The sequence below is a fragment of the Tursiops truncatus genome, chromosome 2 (genome assembly GCF_011762595.2).
Source record: "Tursiops truncatus isolate mTurTru1 chromosome 2, mTurTru1.mat.Y, whole genome shotgun sequence".
NCBI lineage: Eukaryota > Metazoa > Chordata > Mammalia > Artiodactyla > Delphinidae > Tursiops > Tursiops truncatus.
In genome coordinates, this window is record NC_047035.1 from 165,597,805 (window position 1) to 165,613,522 (window position 15,718).

General features: G+C 36.6%; 1 protein-coding gene across 4 annotated transcripts in view; it reads right to left on the reverse strand.

The window, feature by feature from the left end:
• Nucleotides 1–2,701: 2,701 nt before the first annotated feature.
• The window catches only part of ENKUR (enkurin, TRPC channel interacting protein), a 30,438-nt gene continuing 17,421 nt past the window's right edge, over nucleotides 2,702–15,718 (reverse strand). For all 4 annotated transcript variants that reach the window (XM_019933434.3, XM_019933433.3, XM_019933435.3 and 1 more), the window contains exons 4-5: nucleotides 9,578–9,724; nucleotides 2,702–3,632 (exon numbers count right to left, since the gene is read on the reverse strand). In XM_019933434.3, coding sequence (XP_019788993.2) covers nucleotides 3,459–3,632; nucleotides 9,578–9,724 — 321 coding nt within the window. In that variant the 3' untranslated portion in view covers nucleotides 2,702–3,458. The remainder of the gene's footprint in view (nucleotides 3,633–9,577; nucleotides 9,725–15,718) is intronic.

Below are 15,718 nucleotides of genomic sequence, written 5' to 3' on the forward strand. Positions count from 1 at the left end.
CTAGGCAAGATACCCTTTTGATTATGATTTTTCTTCCCATATAGCTTGATAACTATAGGAGAAAACGCACTGATCATTTAAGAGATAGCTCTTAGTTTAAAAAGTGACGTTCGCAACACCCTTTCATGATAAAAACACGAAAAAACAACAACAACTAGGAATAAAAGGAACTTATCTCAACATAATAAAAGCTATATACTAAAAACCTACAGTGAACATCATGGTGAAAGACTGAAAGCTTTTCCTTTAAGATCAGCAACAAGGCAGGGATGCTTGCTTTCACCACTTCTATTCAACGTAGTACTGGAAGTTCTAGTCAGAGCAACTGGCAAGAGAAAGACATAAAGGCATCCAAGTTGGAAAGGAAAAAGTAAAATTATCTGTAGATTATTTGATATTCCATGTAGAAATCTCTAAAGATTTCATACACAAAAAAAAACCTGTTAGAATTAATGACTGAGCTCAGCAAAGTAGCAAGGTATAAGGTCAACACACAAAAGTCAGTTGTATTTCTATAAACAATGAATGATCTAAAAAGGAAATTACAAAAACAATTCCATTCACAATAGCATCAAATATACTTAAGAATGAACTTAACCAAGGAGGTGAAAGACTTGTATAATGAAAATTGTAATACGTTGCTGAAAGAAATTAAAGAAGACAAAAATAGATGGAAACACATCCCATGTTCATGGATTGGAAGACTTAATATAGTTAAAATGTCAGTACTACTCAAAACAATCTACAGATTCAATGCAATCACTAGCAAAATCCCAATGATCTTTTTTTGCAGAAATAGAAGAACCTATCCTAAATTCATGTGGAATCTCAAGGGACTCCGAATAGCCAAAACGATCTTGAAGAAGAAGAACAAGACTGGAGGATTCAACACTTTCTGATTTTAAAACTTCCTAAGATCATGTATAAACATTAGCTCAAAATGGATCAAAGACCTAAATTTAAGACCTAAAACAATAAAACTCTTGCAAGAAAAAACAGGATAAAACCTTTACAACATTGGATTTGGCAGTGATTTCTTGGATATGACACCAAAGGCACAGGTAACAAAAGAAAAAATAGACACACTGGACACTTCATGAAAATTGAAAAATTTTGTATATCAAAAGGCACTATCGGGCTTCCCTGGTGGTGCAGTGGTTGAGAGTCCGCCTGCCGATGCGGGGGACACGGGCTCGTGGCCTGGTCCGGGAAGATCCCACATGCCGCGGAGCGGCTGGGCCCGTGAGCCATGGCCGCTGAGCCTGCGCGTCCTTGCCTGTGCTCCGCAACGGGAGAGGCCACAACAGTGAGAGGCCCGCGTACCGCAAAAACAAAAACAAAAACAAAAGGCACTCTCAATAAAGTAAAAAGGCAACCCATAGAAGAAAATATTTGTGAATCCTATATCTGATATGGGATTAATATCCAGAATATATAGGAAATTCCTAAAACTCAACAACAAAATCAAACAATCCAATTAAAAAAATGGGCAAAGGGCATTTCTCCACAGAAGATGTACAAATGGCTAATAAGCACAAGAAAAGATACTTAACATCACTAATCAGTAGGGAAATGCAAACCAAACTAAAATGAGGTGCCACTTCACACCTATTAGTATGACTACTACCAAAAAACAGAAAACAACAAGTGTTGGCAAGGATGCAGAGAAATCGGGACACTTGTACAGCATTGGTGGGAATGTAAAATAGTATAGCTGCTGTGGAAAAGAGTATGACATTTCCTCAAAAACTTAAAAACAGAATTACCATATGATTCAGCAAATCTACTTTTGGATATATACCCAAAAGAATTGAAAGCAGGGTCTCGAAGAGATATTTGTATACCTATGTTCACAGCAGCCTTATTCACAACAGCTAAAATGCGGAAGCAACCCAAGCGTCCCATCAACAGAAGAAAGGATAAGCAAAATGTGGTATATACAGACAGTGGAGTATTATTCAGCCTTAAAAAGGAAGGAAATTCTGCATAAATGAGAATTTATCATAATGCAGTTGACCCTTGAACAACATGGGTTTGAAATATGTGGGTGTACTTACACGTGGATTCTTTTCAATAATAAACACTGTGGTACTACACGATCTGTGGTTGGTTGACTCTGAGGATATGGAACCATGGATATGGAGGAACCAAACAGACAGAGGACTAACGATAAGGTATATGCAGATTTTCAACTGTGTGGAGGATCAGCGTCCCTAGCCCCTTCATGGTTCAAGGGTCAACTGTACTATTCTTTATTTTATATCTGTCCTAAGGTAATAAGGAATAAAGAAATGACGCCTATACAGATATGTGAAAAAAAGTTTAAAGTGAGTTTTCAAAAATATCTGTATATAAAATTCAAAAATTTTTCTTTAATGAAAGTTAGCTTTTCTACAATGCTCCCAAATTCCGTGTTTGTGAAAAAGCTTGAAAAAATTATCATTTTTTTCTGTGTTGCCAACAGGATAAAAATCAGTGTAAGCAGTAAAATTGATATTGCTCTGATATTTTATAGTTTCATATATTTTACCAAATTTCTCTAATTTAAAATTTCATAGAAGAATCTTCTTCTTCTTGGACATTTATAGGCTCATTTATTTTGAGTTGAAGACAGCTCTACTTACATAAACTTATTGCTTAATAAATTATGTAACCTTACAAATAGAAACATTAGAATTCACAAAATAGAGAAAGCCAAAAAGAAAAAGTAATATCCATTTTAGTGAAATACACATAGTAAATTATGGAATAAAGCACATAGAACAGCAGTTTTTAAAAGTTGGATGTCAGGAAGAAGGCTATTCTCGTCAACAATCCTTAGTGACACAATTTATAAGTTGTCTCCTTGATTTTATGTTATCTTCTTAATTTTTCTTCCTCCAAATGTAAACCTCTCAGCCTATATATAACATTATGGATATTGAAAATATTTATAGCTGTGAATAGCTGCATATGACATAGGCTACCAGAAAATATATGTAATTTTTGGATCTCTGGAATAATATGTAGAAAATACTTCAGAGTACTAAAAAGGCTTACACCACTATTTCCAATTCAAAATACTTTACAGTTTTTAACCTTGTATTCCTTGTATTACGCAGTGTAGGAAAAAATGTGAAGTTCTGAGTGTTGACTTTATTTTTCAGGGCCCAGAAATGAATGTTTATCTGAAACTAGTACATAATAATAATGGATTATGCTATCAAACTGGAAAACCTAACATCAAATTTTAATCAGGTTATACATGGAAACCCTGACGCTGGTGGAAAAAAATTTTTTTTTCTCTATGTAAGTAAATAATACAATTATTCTTTAAACATTGCCTAAGCGTTTTGGTAAAGACTATTTTTATACTCTTCATAGTATTTTACTCTTTGAAAAAAACTTATGATTTAATTTCTATGTTTTCCGTGGTTTTTTTTCTATGTTAAAATGACTATATTTTTTAAAATCCACCATTACTTATTAGCAATATAAATAATTTTGTGCTTTTCGAGGACACCAATGTCATGTTCCAGCTGCTTCATCTCTTCTTCCAGCTTCTGCTTGCGAATCTTCTTTGGTATGGAGTCGATGAAGACCGAGAGGGACTGAAACTTCTTATGTACTTCTTCCCAGTTCTTTTTCAGCCCCTGCAAATGGTAAAGAAAACTGTACATAGCAAAGTAAACTGCAGAAGCAGAGTAAATCGCAAAGAAAATTGCACTGGGAAGGAAAAATGTAAACAGGTAAAGAAAGCCGACAAAAATAACTAAAAAATGATATGTGTTTATCAAGTTCTTGGCCACAGTAACAAAAAATACTGTACAGAGGCCAAACCCTGTCCTTGATTGTGTGCTCAATTCCCACTGGGAGTATTTATTTTCTTTGTTTTTAATGTTACTGTACTTGTTTTTACCATCAAATACGTGTATGCAGAGTTATGAGTAGTATGAAACTAAGCTCATAGCAAATGCTTTGGTAAAAACAACTTAGAGTTGATGTCCCAAGCAAAAGAACAATTTTGAACAGGAAATTATTTCTTATAAAAATTTTCATTTTTTTTCTTTAGAAAAAAAGTATCCTCATTCTTCAACAGAGAAATCACATCAAAACACTTGATTCTGACTTACATGGCCATGTTTTCTTATATCTGACTAAATGGAATTGTATAAAATGCCAAAATTCAATTTTTTATTTTATTTATTTTGCGTTACGCGGGCCTCTCACTGTTGTGGCCTCTCCCATTGCGGAGCACAGGCTCCAGACGCGCAGGCTCAGCGGCCATGGCTCACGGGCCCAGCCGCTCTGCGGCATGTGGGATCCTCCCAGACCGGGGCATGAACCCGCGTCCACTGCATCGGCAGGTGGACTCTCAACCACTGCGCCACCAGGGAAGCCCCAAAATTCAATTTAACAAGAGATGATCTTTTATGTGTTTTCACTATTAGAAAGAATTCTTCCTCCATATAGTTAATGGATCTATACTTCCCATTAATTTATTCTAGAAATGACTGAAATATCATTACATGTAACACATATGCTAATTCAATAATGTAAGTTAACGTTTTATGTTCTCAGAAACCAACAAATTCAAAATTAGGAATCTCTTAGGAGCAATAAAGGTTATTTCCATCTCTGCACAGTTATCATTTCTTATCACAATGCACTAGCGGCTCCATTGACAAAATGGTCTTAAACTAATTGAACTCATGCAATGAAATTGTATAAATTGACACTTTCTGTTATTCACTATGGGTGCACAAATCATTTTATTTACACAAAAATGAAAAGTAAAACTGAAAGTAACATTTAAAATATTGCCTGGAAATTATGATCCCTGACACACAGATGGAAAAACATATCCCATGCAAATGAAGACCAAAAGAAAGCTGGGGTAACTATACTTATGACAGAAAAACTGACTTTGAAACAAAGACTGTAATAAGGGACAAAGGGCATGACATAATGATAAAGTGGTTGATACAACAAGAGGATATAACATTTATAAATATTTATGTACCCAACATAGGAGCATCAAAATATGAATGCAAATATTAACAAATTGAAAGAAAAAACCAGACAGCAATAGTATAATAGTAGGGGACTTTAATATTCCACTTACATCAATGGATAGATCATCCAGACAGAAAATCAGTAAGGAAACATCAACTTTAAATGACAGGTTAGATCAGATGGACCTCACAGATACGTATAAAACTTTCCATCCAAAAGCAACAAATACACATTCTTCTCAAGTGTACACAGAACATTCTCCAGCACAGATCATATGTTAGGCTACAAATCAAGTCTTAATAAATTTAAGAGGACTGAAATCATATCAAACATATTTTCTGACCACAACGGTATGAAACTAGAAATAGACCATAGTCTATTAAGTATGCAATAGCATTATGTTTAAAAAAACAAATACCTTAGTAATAAAAATACTTTACTGCTAAAAAATGCTAACCATCATCTGGCAGTGTAGGGTTTCCACAAATCTTCAATTTGTAAAAATCTCAGTATCTGTGAAGCACAGTAAAATGAAGTGCAATAAAACAAGGTATGCCTGTACCCTAATCAAGTGGGATTTATTCCAGGGAGGCAAGGCTGGTTCAATATTCGCAAATCAGTCAATGTGATACACTACATTAATAAAATAAAGGATAAAAATCATATGATCACCTCAACTGATGCAAAAAAGCATGATAAAATTCAACCTCCATTTATGATTAAAAAAAAAAACTTTCAACAAAATGCATACAGAGGGAACATACCTCAACATAATAAAGGCCAAATACGACAAGCCCACAGCTAACATCATACTCTTTCTTTCTTTTTTTTTTTTTTTTAACATCTTTATTGGGGTATAATTGCTTTACAATGGTGTGTTAGTTTCTGCTTTATAACAAAGTGAATCAGTTATACATATACATATGTTCCTATATCTCTTCCCTCTTGTGTCTCCCTCCCTCCCACCCTCCCTATCCCACCCCTAACATCATACTCAATGGTGAAAAGCTAAAAGCTTTTCCTCTAAGATCAGGAACAAGACAAAGATGCCCACTCTTGCCACTTTTATTCAACATAGTATTGGAAGTCCTAGCCAGAGCTCAGGAGTAGCATAATTTAAAATTATTGATTAAAAAAAAAAAAAAGAAAGAAAATATGGTCCTTGAAAATCATGGCCATACATTTAGATTTATGAGAGAATTAGAAGTGTCTTATATAAAAATGCCTTCATAATAAGCCCTCACAGTACAAATTTAATCTTGTAAACTTTTCGGGGAGAAAACGGTTTACTTCCAGGCTCAGGTAAAAATGACTACAAGTTTGGACACACTTTATAGAAAAGATCTGTTGAGAAAAAAGGCCACAAATGTTGAGCATTTCTTGAGTGAGATTACATCAAGGATTTGGGAAAGGGAAAAGGTAGAAGTGTCTTCTACATTTTAAAAAGAGAGGGATGGGCTAACACAGTTCTTAATAGTGTATGAGAAGTATTCCAATAAGAAGTCCTCAAAAGAATTCTGTTTTTCTATAGGCTTTCATTATGAAACAGGAAATATGTTTCCACAGTGCTCCACAGGGTTGCCTATTGCAGAGAAGAAATCTATGTATTTATACACTTTGAAATATCAAAGGTTTTTCATAGCTCCTTGGGTGATCTTTCCCTATTCCTTGTGGTCACAGCAGCTACACGTTTTGCAGTATTTCTTTTTAAAGGATAGTTTTCTTTATCTTCCAGTGTGTACAATAACATTTGGATCAAAGTCCACCTCTAGGGATGGGAACTAAATGTGATTGATATTTCATATTATACCAAAATAGCCTCTTAACGGTTTTGTGGTTATTTCATCTAAAAAAAATCTTTTATCCACTGCAGCGATACTGATTTTCCCTTATCTTTATTTCTTCATTTTTCTCTCTTCTAGTTTAATACTGAAATAATATTGTTAATTTTGGAAAAGTTTTCACATAGGGAGAAGCAGTCATAAAATAATAGGAAGTGTGTTCAGGTCCATGCTCCTCTGCTGCCACCCCCATCCATTCTCCACCTCTGGCTCTGCGCTGTGACTAGGGGCTGGGCGGTGGTGGGGCTGAGGTATTTATTCCTATGGGCTGCTCCTCCCCCAGCGCTGTTCCCTCCAACCTCTGCCTGAATTCAGCTAAGGAAGACACCGGTGGGAGGAGAGCAAGGTTGGGGCATTTCTTCCCCCACCCCGGACATCACCTGGACATGACTGGCCCTTGCATCTGTGACTACAGTGCCTGTCGGAGCCCCTCTTCCAGGCTCCAGCTCCCACCTGGCTCTGGTAATGCTGTTTCCTGCCCCTGCCCTTCCAGCCCAGGGTGGTGGTGATTCCTGCTGTCCGTAGTCCTGGGTGCCTCAGTGTTCCTTGTTGGTTCCCTTAGCCCTGCTTCACCTCTGTAAATAGTTCCTTTGTAGATTCTCTTCAGAATCCCAGCCTAGTATGCCTTCCATCCCCTGCTGGATCCCGGGCGGGAAGAGCCTCCCTCTGTTACCTCTTATGCACGTGCTTATCACGTGGTAGGAAAACACAGGCCTGGGAACTGGTCAATGTGAGTTTTAGTCCCTCGTCAGCTACTTGATAATGTTGTGACCAGGGGCAAATGTAAACCAACCTCCAAGTTCACTGACAGTAAGGACCACGTTTGTTTTGCTCACAACAGTATATCCCCCAGGCTGGGTACAGCGAGTGGAACATGGTAGATCAGATGTTCAGTAGATGAACGGAGGGATGAATGAACAAATGTGCCCACTTAATACTGATATATTTGCATTTTATATCCTCATCTGTGAAATGAGAAGTTTGGAATAATTAGACCAAATGAGCCCTTCCTGGATAATGAGACTGTCATTTTATGAAGAATGAGCAGAATGTGCCCTACTCAGGGACATATGACCATACTGCCATAGAACTACATGCAACTCTTAACCAGGGAAGGGAGCAGCGTTCAGGGCTTGTCAGGAACAGAGCTCGTGGCTTTGTTACCATGGCAGCTACACTACCCAGCTAATAAGGCATCCAAGGGAGGGTCAGCTATTGTCTATCAAAGTGTCTACAAAGAAACTCTGTAGTGACCACATCAGGAAGCTGAGGGCTGCTGACCCACTAAGGAGGTGCCGAGGGAAGAGCCTTTTCCTTCCCAGGGAAGTTCTTCCTTTCTTTTCCTATTTTTCTTAGATGTAAAAACCTGGCTTTCACAAAAACATGTATGTTTTAAGAATGGCAGAATCTGATGGAGGGAGGGAAGGAGGGAGGGAGAGAGGGAGGGAGGGAACCAAAGAACAGTGCTCTTCCTGAAAATGACGGGCCGAGTCCCACTTCCACGTGTGCCAGCCTTCTTGCCTGCCTGTCTCCCTTCCTCCTCTCCAGCGCACCATTATTAATCACCTGTGTTTACACTGGGCACTAGGTTAGGCATTGCAGAGATTGCTGGCAACAAAGAGACAGGGTCACTGCCCTCGGGCCACTCCTGCTGTCTGGGATATCCTCTTACTCTGCAGTTTAAGGCGCAGCTAAAGACCTACCTACGTCCTGCACTGGATGCTCGTGCCTGCGAACCTTATAAAACATATGATCTGTACACACACACACATCTTTCTATATGTACATAGATACACAGCACCTCTTATGAATTAAATTACAACATTATCCAGAGCAGAAATTTTATTTTATGCCCCTTGGGGCTTAGCATGATACTCTATGCAGAACAGACATTTAATAAATGTTTATTGATGATTGGGATGACACTGATAAAATGCTAAGATTTTATAACAGCATATGAATCCATTTTTCAATAGAAATTAATGTTGTAAAAAGTTTTTTTTTCTCCGTTTTGAAAAGGTCACTAGAAATGACTTTGTAGAAAGCTTTCAAAGTAACAAAACAAAGAATAAAGTACTATTTTTACCTCTATAAGAGAGCACAACTATAGAACAGTGTCAGTAGGTGCTTAACAAATACTCTCTAAAGATGATGGAGCAACGGTGCTCACACCCCCCAATATTTTAAATGCTTCAGATAGAAGTCTTGCATTAAAAACTCCAGTGTAAGTGTCTTTAGGTCTGTTTTATTCCAAATAAAGAAAACATATGTAAAGCCTAAAACCTGGTTATTTTAAAATCTGGACACTTGCTTATAAGAAAGAAAAAAAAAGTTGGTCTAGGGACAGTTTCAATTATTCTAGAGCTCCACCTAGTGAAAAGTATCTACCTTAAGGATATCATTTTTGAAAAATTCAGGGGCATGGGAATGAAAATCAAAATGCTTTTTTACTTTATTTATGCACATTCATTGAAGGAGAAGCTTAGCTTGCTTATGACACTACTTCAGGAAGAAACAGAAGCTCACCTAGTTGGAAACAAATTATTATTCAACAGTCCCTATATCACAACTTTTTGCTTTCCCCAAAGAGCCAGCTTTGTTGCACGCAGTTGTCACTATAATCAAAAGAGAGTGTTCTGATTTCAAAATCAAAGTGCGGGCCTTAATAATCACTGACGGTGGACCTTTCTTTCAGAGATGTTTTAAAGAGTTACACATGAATGTAAACTAAAGACGCTTACCTGCAGAACTGCCTCCCTTTCTTCATCAGATAGCCTTTTCATAGCTGCTTCCCTGAGGTTTTCCTGGATATAGTTATCATATTCTTCCTGGGCTTTCTTCACTTCTTCATTTCGCTTACGTATGTAATCAGGCGTGACACCATAACCCTTGTAAGGATTTTTCAGGAAAAAAAAAAAAATCAAAATCCTGAAAGTAATCTTATATATGTGTACATACCAACCAATGATGAGGAGCAAAAGAAACGTTACAGACTTAAAGCCTTTGCTCAAAACACTGCAAGTTAACAAAAGTCAGTGATTTTTTTTCTTTTTCCTATTTGGAACTAGTTGAATCTGGTCATTTAAAACCATCTGTGCTGTTATCATGGCTGTTTGTTTTCCCTCTTTTGAATGTTCCCAGTGCCTGTTCTTGGCTGATGGCTTGGCCCTTACTTTACCCTGAAGAACTGGATTTTCTTTAGTTCTTTTAGGTGCTTCAGATTTTACTTTGAAATATCTCAAATATCTTAAGGTCTCTTGTGCATTATCTCGTAAAAAGAAAAAAAAAAAGGAAGATAAATGCTTCCAATGCATTGTAAGAACAAACTCTTAAAGATGCTAGGCACATCTGCTTTAAGAAAAAATTGACGTGGGCCCCTTAGGTTGTTTTTGGAACAACAAAATACAATCTTAGGCTCCTGGGCTGCTTACAAGGACTGACAGTGAAGCAATCAGCTATGATTCTTTCAAGTTAGTGAATGTGTCGATACCACTGTGTAGAGAAACAGAACTACTCCCTGTTCATTCTTCAAAGCATTATTTGAGGATGTACTTGGTGCTAGCTACACTAGTGAATAAGAAAGGAAAAGTTTCTGTCCTCATGGAATGTGCATTCTGTAGTGAGAGAAACTCACCAAAAATAAAGTATGAAATAATATATATAAGTGCGCCACAGTAAAATACAGTAAGAAAAAAGAAAGTCATGAGAGCTATTTGAGATAAATAAAGATGTCAGAGAAGACCAGAGGGCAGACAGCAGAAGCAAGAAGAACTACAATCCTGCAGTCTGTAGAACAAAAACCACATTCACAGAAAGAGAGACAAGATGAAAAGGCAGAGAGCTATGTACCAGATGAAGGAACAAGATAAAACCCCAGAAAAACAACTAAATGAAGTGGAGATAGGCAACCTTCCAGAAAAAGAATTCAGAATAATGAGAGTGAAGATGATCCAGGACCTCGGACAAAGAATGGAGGCAAAGATCAAGAAGATGCAATAAATGTTTAACAAAGACCTAGAAGAATTAAAGAACAAACACCCAGAAGAATTAAAGAAGAAAAAAGAGATGAACAATACAATAACTGAAATGAAAAATACACTAGAAGGAATCAATAGCAGAATAACTGAGGCAGAAGAACGGATAAGTGACATGGAAGACAGAATGATGTAATTCACTGCCATGGAACAGAATAAAGAAAAAAAGAATGAAAATAAATGAAGACAGCCTAAGAGACCTCTGGGACAACATTAAATGCAACAACATTTGAATTATAGGGGTCCCAGAAGGAGAAGAGAGAGAGAAAGGACCAGAGAAAATACTGGAAGAGATTATAGTCAAAAACTTCCCTAACATGGGAAAGGAAATAGCCACCCAAGCCTAGGAAGTGCAGAGAGTCCCAGGCAGGATAAACCCAAGGAGAAACACACTGAGACACACAGTAATCAAATTGGCAAAAATTAAAGACAAAGAAAAATTATTGAAAGCAGCAAGGGAAAAATGACAAATAATATACAAAGGAATTCCCATCAGGTTAACAGTTGATTTCTCAGCAGAAACTCTATAAGCCAGAAGGGAGTGGCATGATATATTTAAAGTGATGAAGGGAAGAACCTATAACCAGTATTAGTCTACCCGGCAAGTATCTCATTCAGATTTGATGGAGAAATCAAAAGCTTTACAGACAAGCAAAAGCTAAGAGAATTCAGCACCACCAAACCAGTCCTAAAACAAATGCTAAAGGAACTTCTCTAAGTGGGAAACACAAGAAAAGAAAACGACCTACAAAAACAAATGCATCACAGTTAAGAAAATGGTAATAGGAACATACATATGGATAATTACCTTAAACATGAATGGATTAAATCCTCCAACCAAAAGACACAGGCTTGCTGAATGGATACAAACACAAGACCCATATATATGCTGTCTACAAGAGACCCACCTCAGACCTAGGGACACATAAAGATTGAAAATGAGGGGATGGAAAAAGATATTCCATGCAAATGTAAATCAAAAGAAAGCTGGAGTAACAATACTCATATAAGATAAAACAGACTTTAAAATAAAGAATGTTACAAGAAACAAGGAAGGACACTAAATAATGATCAAGGGATCATTCCAAGAAAAAGATATAACAAATATAAATATATATGCACCCAACATAGGAGCACCTCAATATATAAGGCAACCGCTAACAGCTATAAAAGAGGAAATCGACAGTAACACAGTAATAGTGGGAGACTTTAACACCTCACTTACACCAATGGACAGATCATCCAAAGAGAAAATTAATAAGGAAACACAAGCTTTAAATGACACAATAAACCAGATAGAATTAATTGATATTTATAGGACATTCCATCCAAAAATAGAAGATTACACTTTCTTCTCAAGTACACATGGAACATTCTCCAGGATAGATCACATCTTGGGTCACAAATCAAGCCTCAGTAAAGTTAAGAACATTGAAATCATATCAAGCATCTTTTCTGACCACAACGCTATGAGATTAGAAATCAATTACAGGGAATAAAACCATAAAAAACACAAACACATGGAGGCTAAACAATACATTACTAAATAACCAAGAAATCAAAGAGGAAATCAAAAAATACGTAGAAACAAATGACAATGAAAACACGACGATACAAAACCTATGGGATACAGCAAAAGCAGTTCTAAGAGGGAAGTTTACAGCAATACAAGCTTACCTCAAGAAACAAGAAAAATCTCAAATAAACAATCTAAGCTTACACCTAAAGGAAATAGAGAAAGAAGAACAAACAAAACTCAAAGTTAGTAGAAGGAAAGAAATCATAAAGAGCAGAAATAAAAGAAATAGAAACAAAGAAAACAATAGCAAAGATCAATAAAAATAAAAGCTGGTTCTTTGAGAAGATAAACAAAATTGATAAACCATTGGACAGACTCATCAAGAAAAAGAGGGAAAGGACTCAAATCAATAAAATTAGAAATGAAAAAGGAGAATTTACAACAGACACCGCAGAAATACAAAGCATCCTAAGAGACTACTACAAGCAACTCTATGCCAATAAAATGGACAACCTGGAAGAAATGGACAAAGTCTTAGAAAGGTATAACCTTCCAAGACTGAACCAGGAAGAAATAGAAAATATGAACAGACCAATCACAAGTAATGAAATTGAAACTGTGATTAAAAATCTTCCAATAAACAAAAGTCCAGGACCAGACGGCTTCACAGGTGAATTCTATCAAATATTTAGAGAAGAGCTAACACCCATTCTTCTCAAACTCTTCCAAAAAATTGAAGAGGAAGGAACACCCTCAAACTCATTCTATGAGGCCACCATCACCCTGATACCAAAACCAGACAAAGATACTACAAAAAAAGAAAACTACAGACCAATATCACTGATGAATATAGTCAACAAAATACTAGCAAACAAAATCCAACAATACATTAAAAGGATCATACACCATGATCAAATAGGGTTTATCCAGGGATGCAAGGATTCTTCAATATATGCAAATCAATCAATGTGATACACCATATTAACAAACTGAAGAATAAAAACCATATGATCTTCTCAATAGATGCAGAAAAAGCTTTTGACAAATTCAACACCCATTTATGACAAAAACTCTCCAGAAAGTGGGCATAGAGGGAACCTACCTCAACATAATAAAGGCCATATAAGACAAACCCACAGCAAATATCAGTCTCAATGGTAAAAAACTGAAAGCATTTCCTCTAAGATCATGAACAAGACAAGGATGTCCACTCTCGCCACTATCATTCAACACAGTTTTGGAATTCCTAGCCACGGCAATCAGAGAAGAAAAATAAAAGGAATACAAATTGGAAAAGAAGAAGTAAAACTGTCACTGTTTGCAGATGTCATGACACTATACATAGAGAATCCTAAAGATGCCACCAGAAAACTACTAGAGCTAATCAATGAATTTGGTAAGGTTGTAAATAATTACATAATTAACGCACAGAAATCTCTTGCATTCTTATACACTAATGATGAAAAATCTGAAAGAGAAATTAAGGAAACACTCCCATTTACCACTGCAACAAAAAGAATAAAATACCTAGGAATAAACCTACCAAGGGAGACAATAGACCTGTATGCAGAAAACTATAAGACACTGATGAAAGAAATTAAAGATGATACAAACAGATGGAGAGATATACCATGTTCTTGGATTGGAAGAATCACTATTGTGAAAATGACTATACTACCCAAAGCAATCTACAGATTCAATGCAATCCCTATCAAATTACCAATGGCATTTTTTACAGAACTAGAACAAAAAAATCTTAAAATTTGTATGGAGACACAAAAGACCCCGAATAGCCAAAGCAGTCATGAGGGAAAAAAACGGAGCTGGAGGAATCAGACTCCTTGACTTCAGACTATACTACAGAGCTACAGTAATCAAGACAATATGGTACTGGCACAAAAACAGAAATATAGATCAATGCAACAGGATAGCAAGCCCAGAGATTAAACCCACGCACATATGGTCACCTTATCTTTGATAAAGGAGGCAAGAATATACAATGGAGAAAAGACAGCCTCTTCAATAAGTGGTGCTGGGAAAACTGGACAGCTACATGTAAAAGAATGAAATTAGAACACTCCCTAACACCATACACAAAAACCTGGATTAGGACCTAACTGAAGACTGGACCTATACTCTAGAGGGAAACATAGGAATGACATAATCACAGAGATATAAGAGTACTGGAAATAAACACACAAATGGACCTAATGAAACTCTCACATTAGATGGACAATCAGGAAGAGAAAGACTAATGGACAAAGTATCTAAAATACATAAATTAATCACAACTCCGTACCTAACATTTGAAATACAGACCAAAAGCATAAATACATCAAATGGAAAAACTACAATGAATCACTCAAAGATGAGCAAAAATGCAAACTGCTGCAGAAGTGAGAAAACTCTTTGCAAAAAATCACGATGAGAACAGTATGGACCTAAACTTACCATATGACATGAAATACTGGAGAGAAAACATATTCGTGCACTATTAGAAGCACTGGACAAGAAACACCTAATCAAATCATATCATAAACAGCTCAATCAGCACAATTAATGAACAAAGAATAAGAACAGCAATTTACAATGAGCAGAAAAGAGCAAGAAAATAAATAAGCACAGCTACACAATACAGAAAACATTATGCACAACACATAAAGCAAGCATACAGGCACCAAAGATTACAAATCTGCACAAAAATATCATAACCTACAGACTCCAGTAGCAGTTCACAAATGAAATACAAACATGCAACACATCACACAAGCATAGGGTAGAATGAAGGCATCAGGAAATCTGCAGGAAAGAAGGTTGCAAACACAGTGAAAGCAACCACACACAGATGGAGAATGGTGAATGGAGCACAAAGAACACATCCAGCAATAGAGTCTGCAGCAAAATCTGCAATAAACAATCACATCTGCGCATATGGCGACAGCAGTATACCAGAGAATTGAAACATCACACTGCCAGATATTAGGCAGGCACATAGCCAATGACAAGCAAGCATAGCCATACTAGGATCACACAAGACAGAGTATGCACAAAAGCTATAAAAGAAGATGAAACATCATCATCATCATGACCAAGGCAAGCAAATACTATCATATCCACAAATGGCAGCTAATCACACATTCACATAGATTGAGGAGCATCCATTGCAGAGACTGCATCACACACAGTGGACGAGAGCAAGATGCAGAGAAAGCAAGGCACAAAAGATAAGCAAGATAAGCAAGACATAGACAGCAGGAATGAAAAGCCAAAGAAAAGAACAAGAGCAACCAGTTTAGTAGAGACAGAAACAACGCACATGAGAAGTAGAG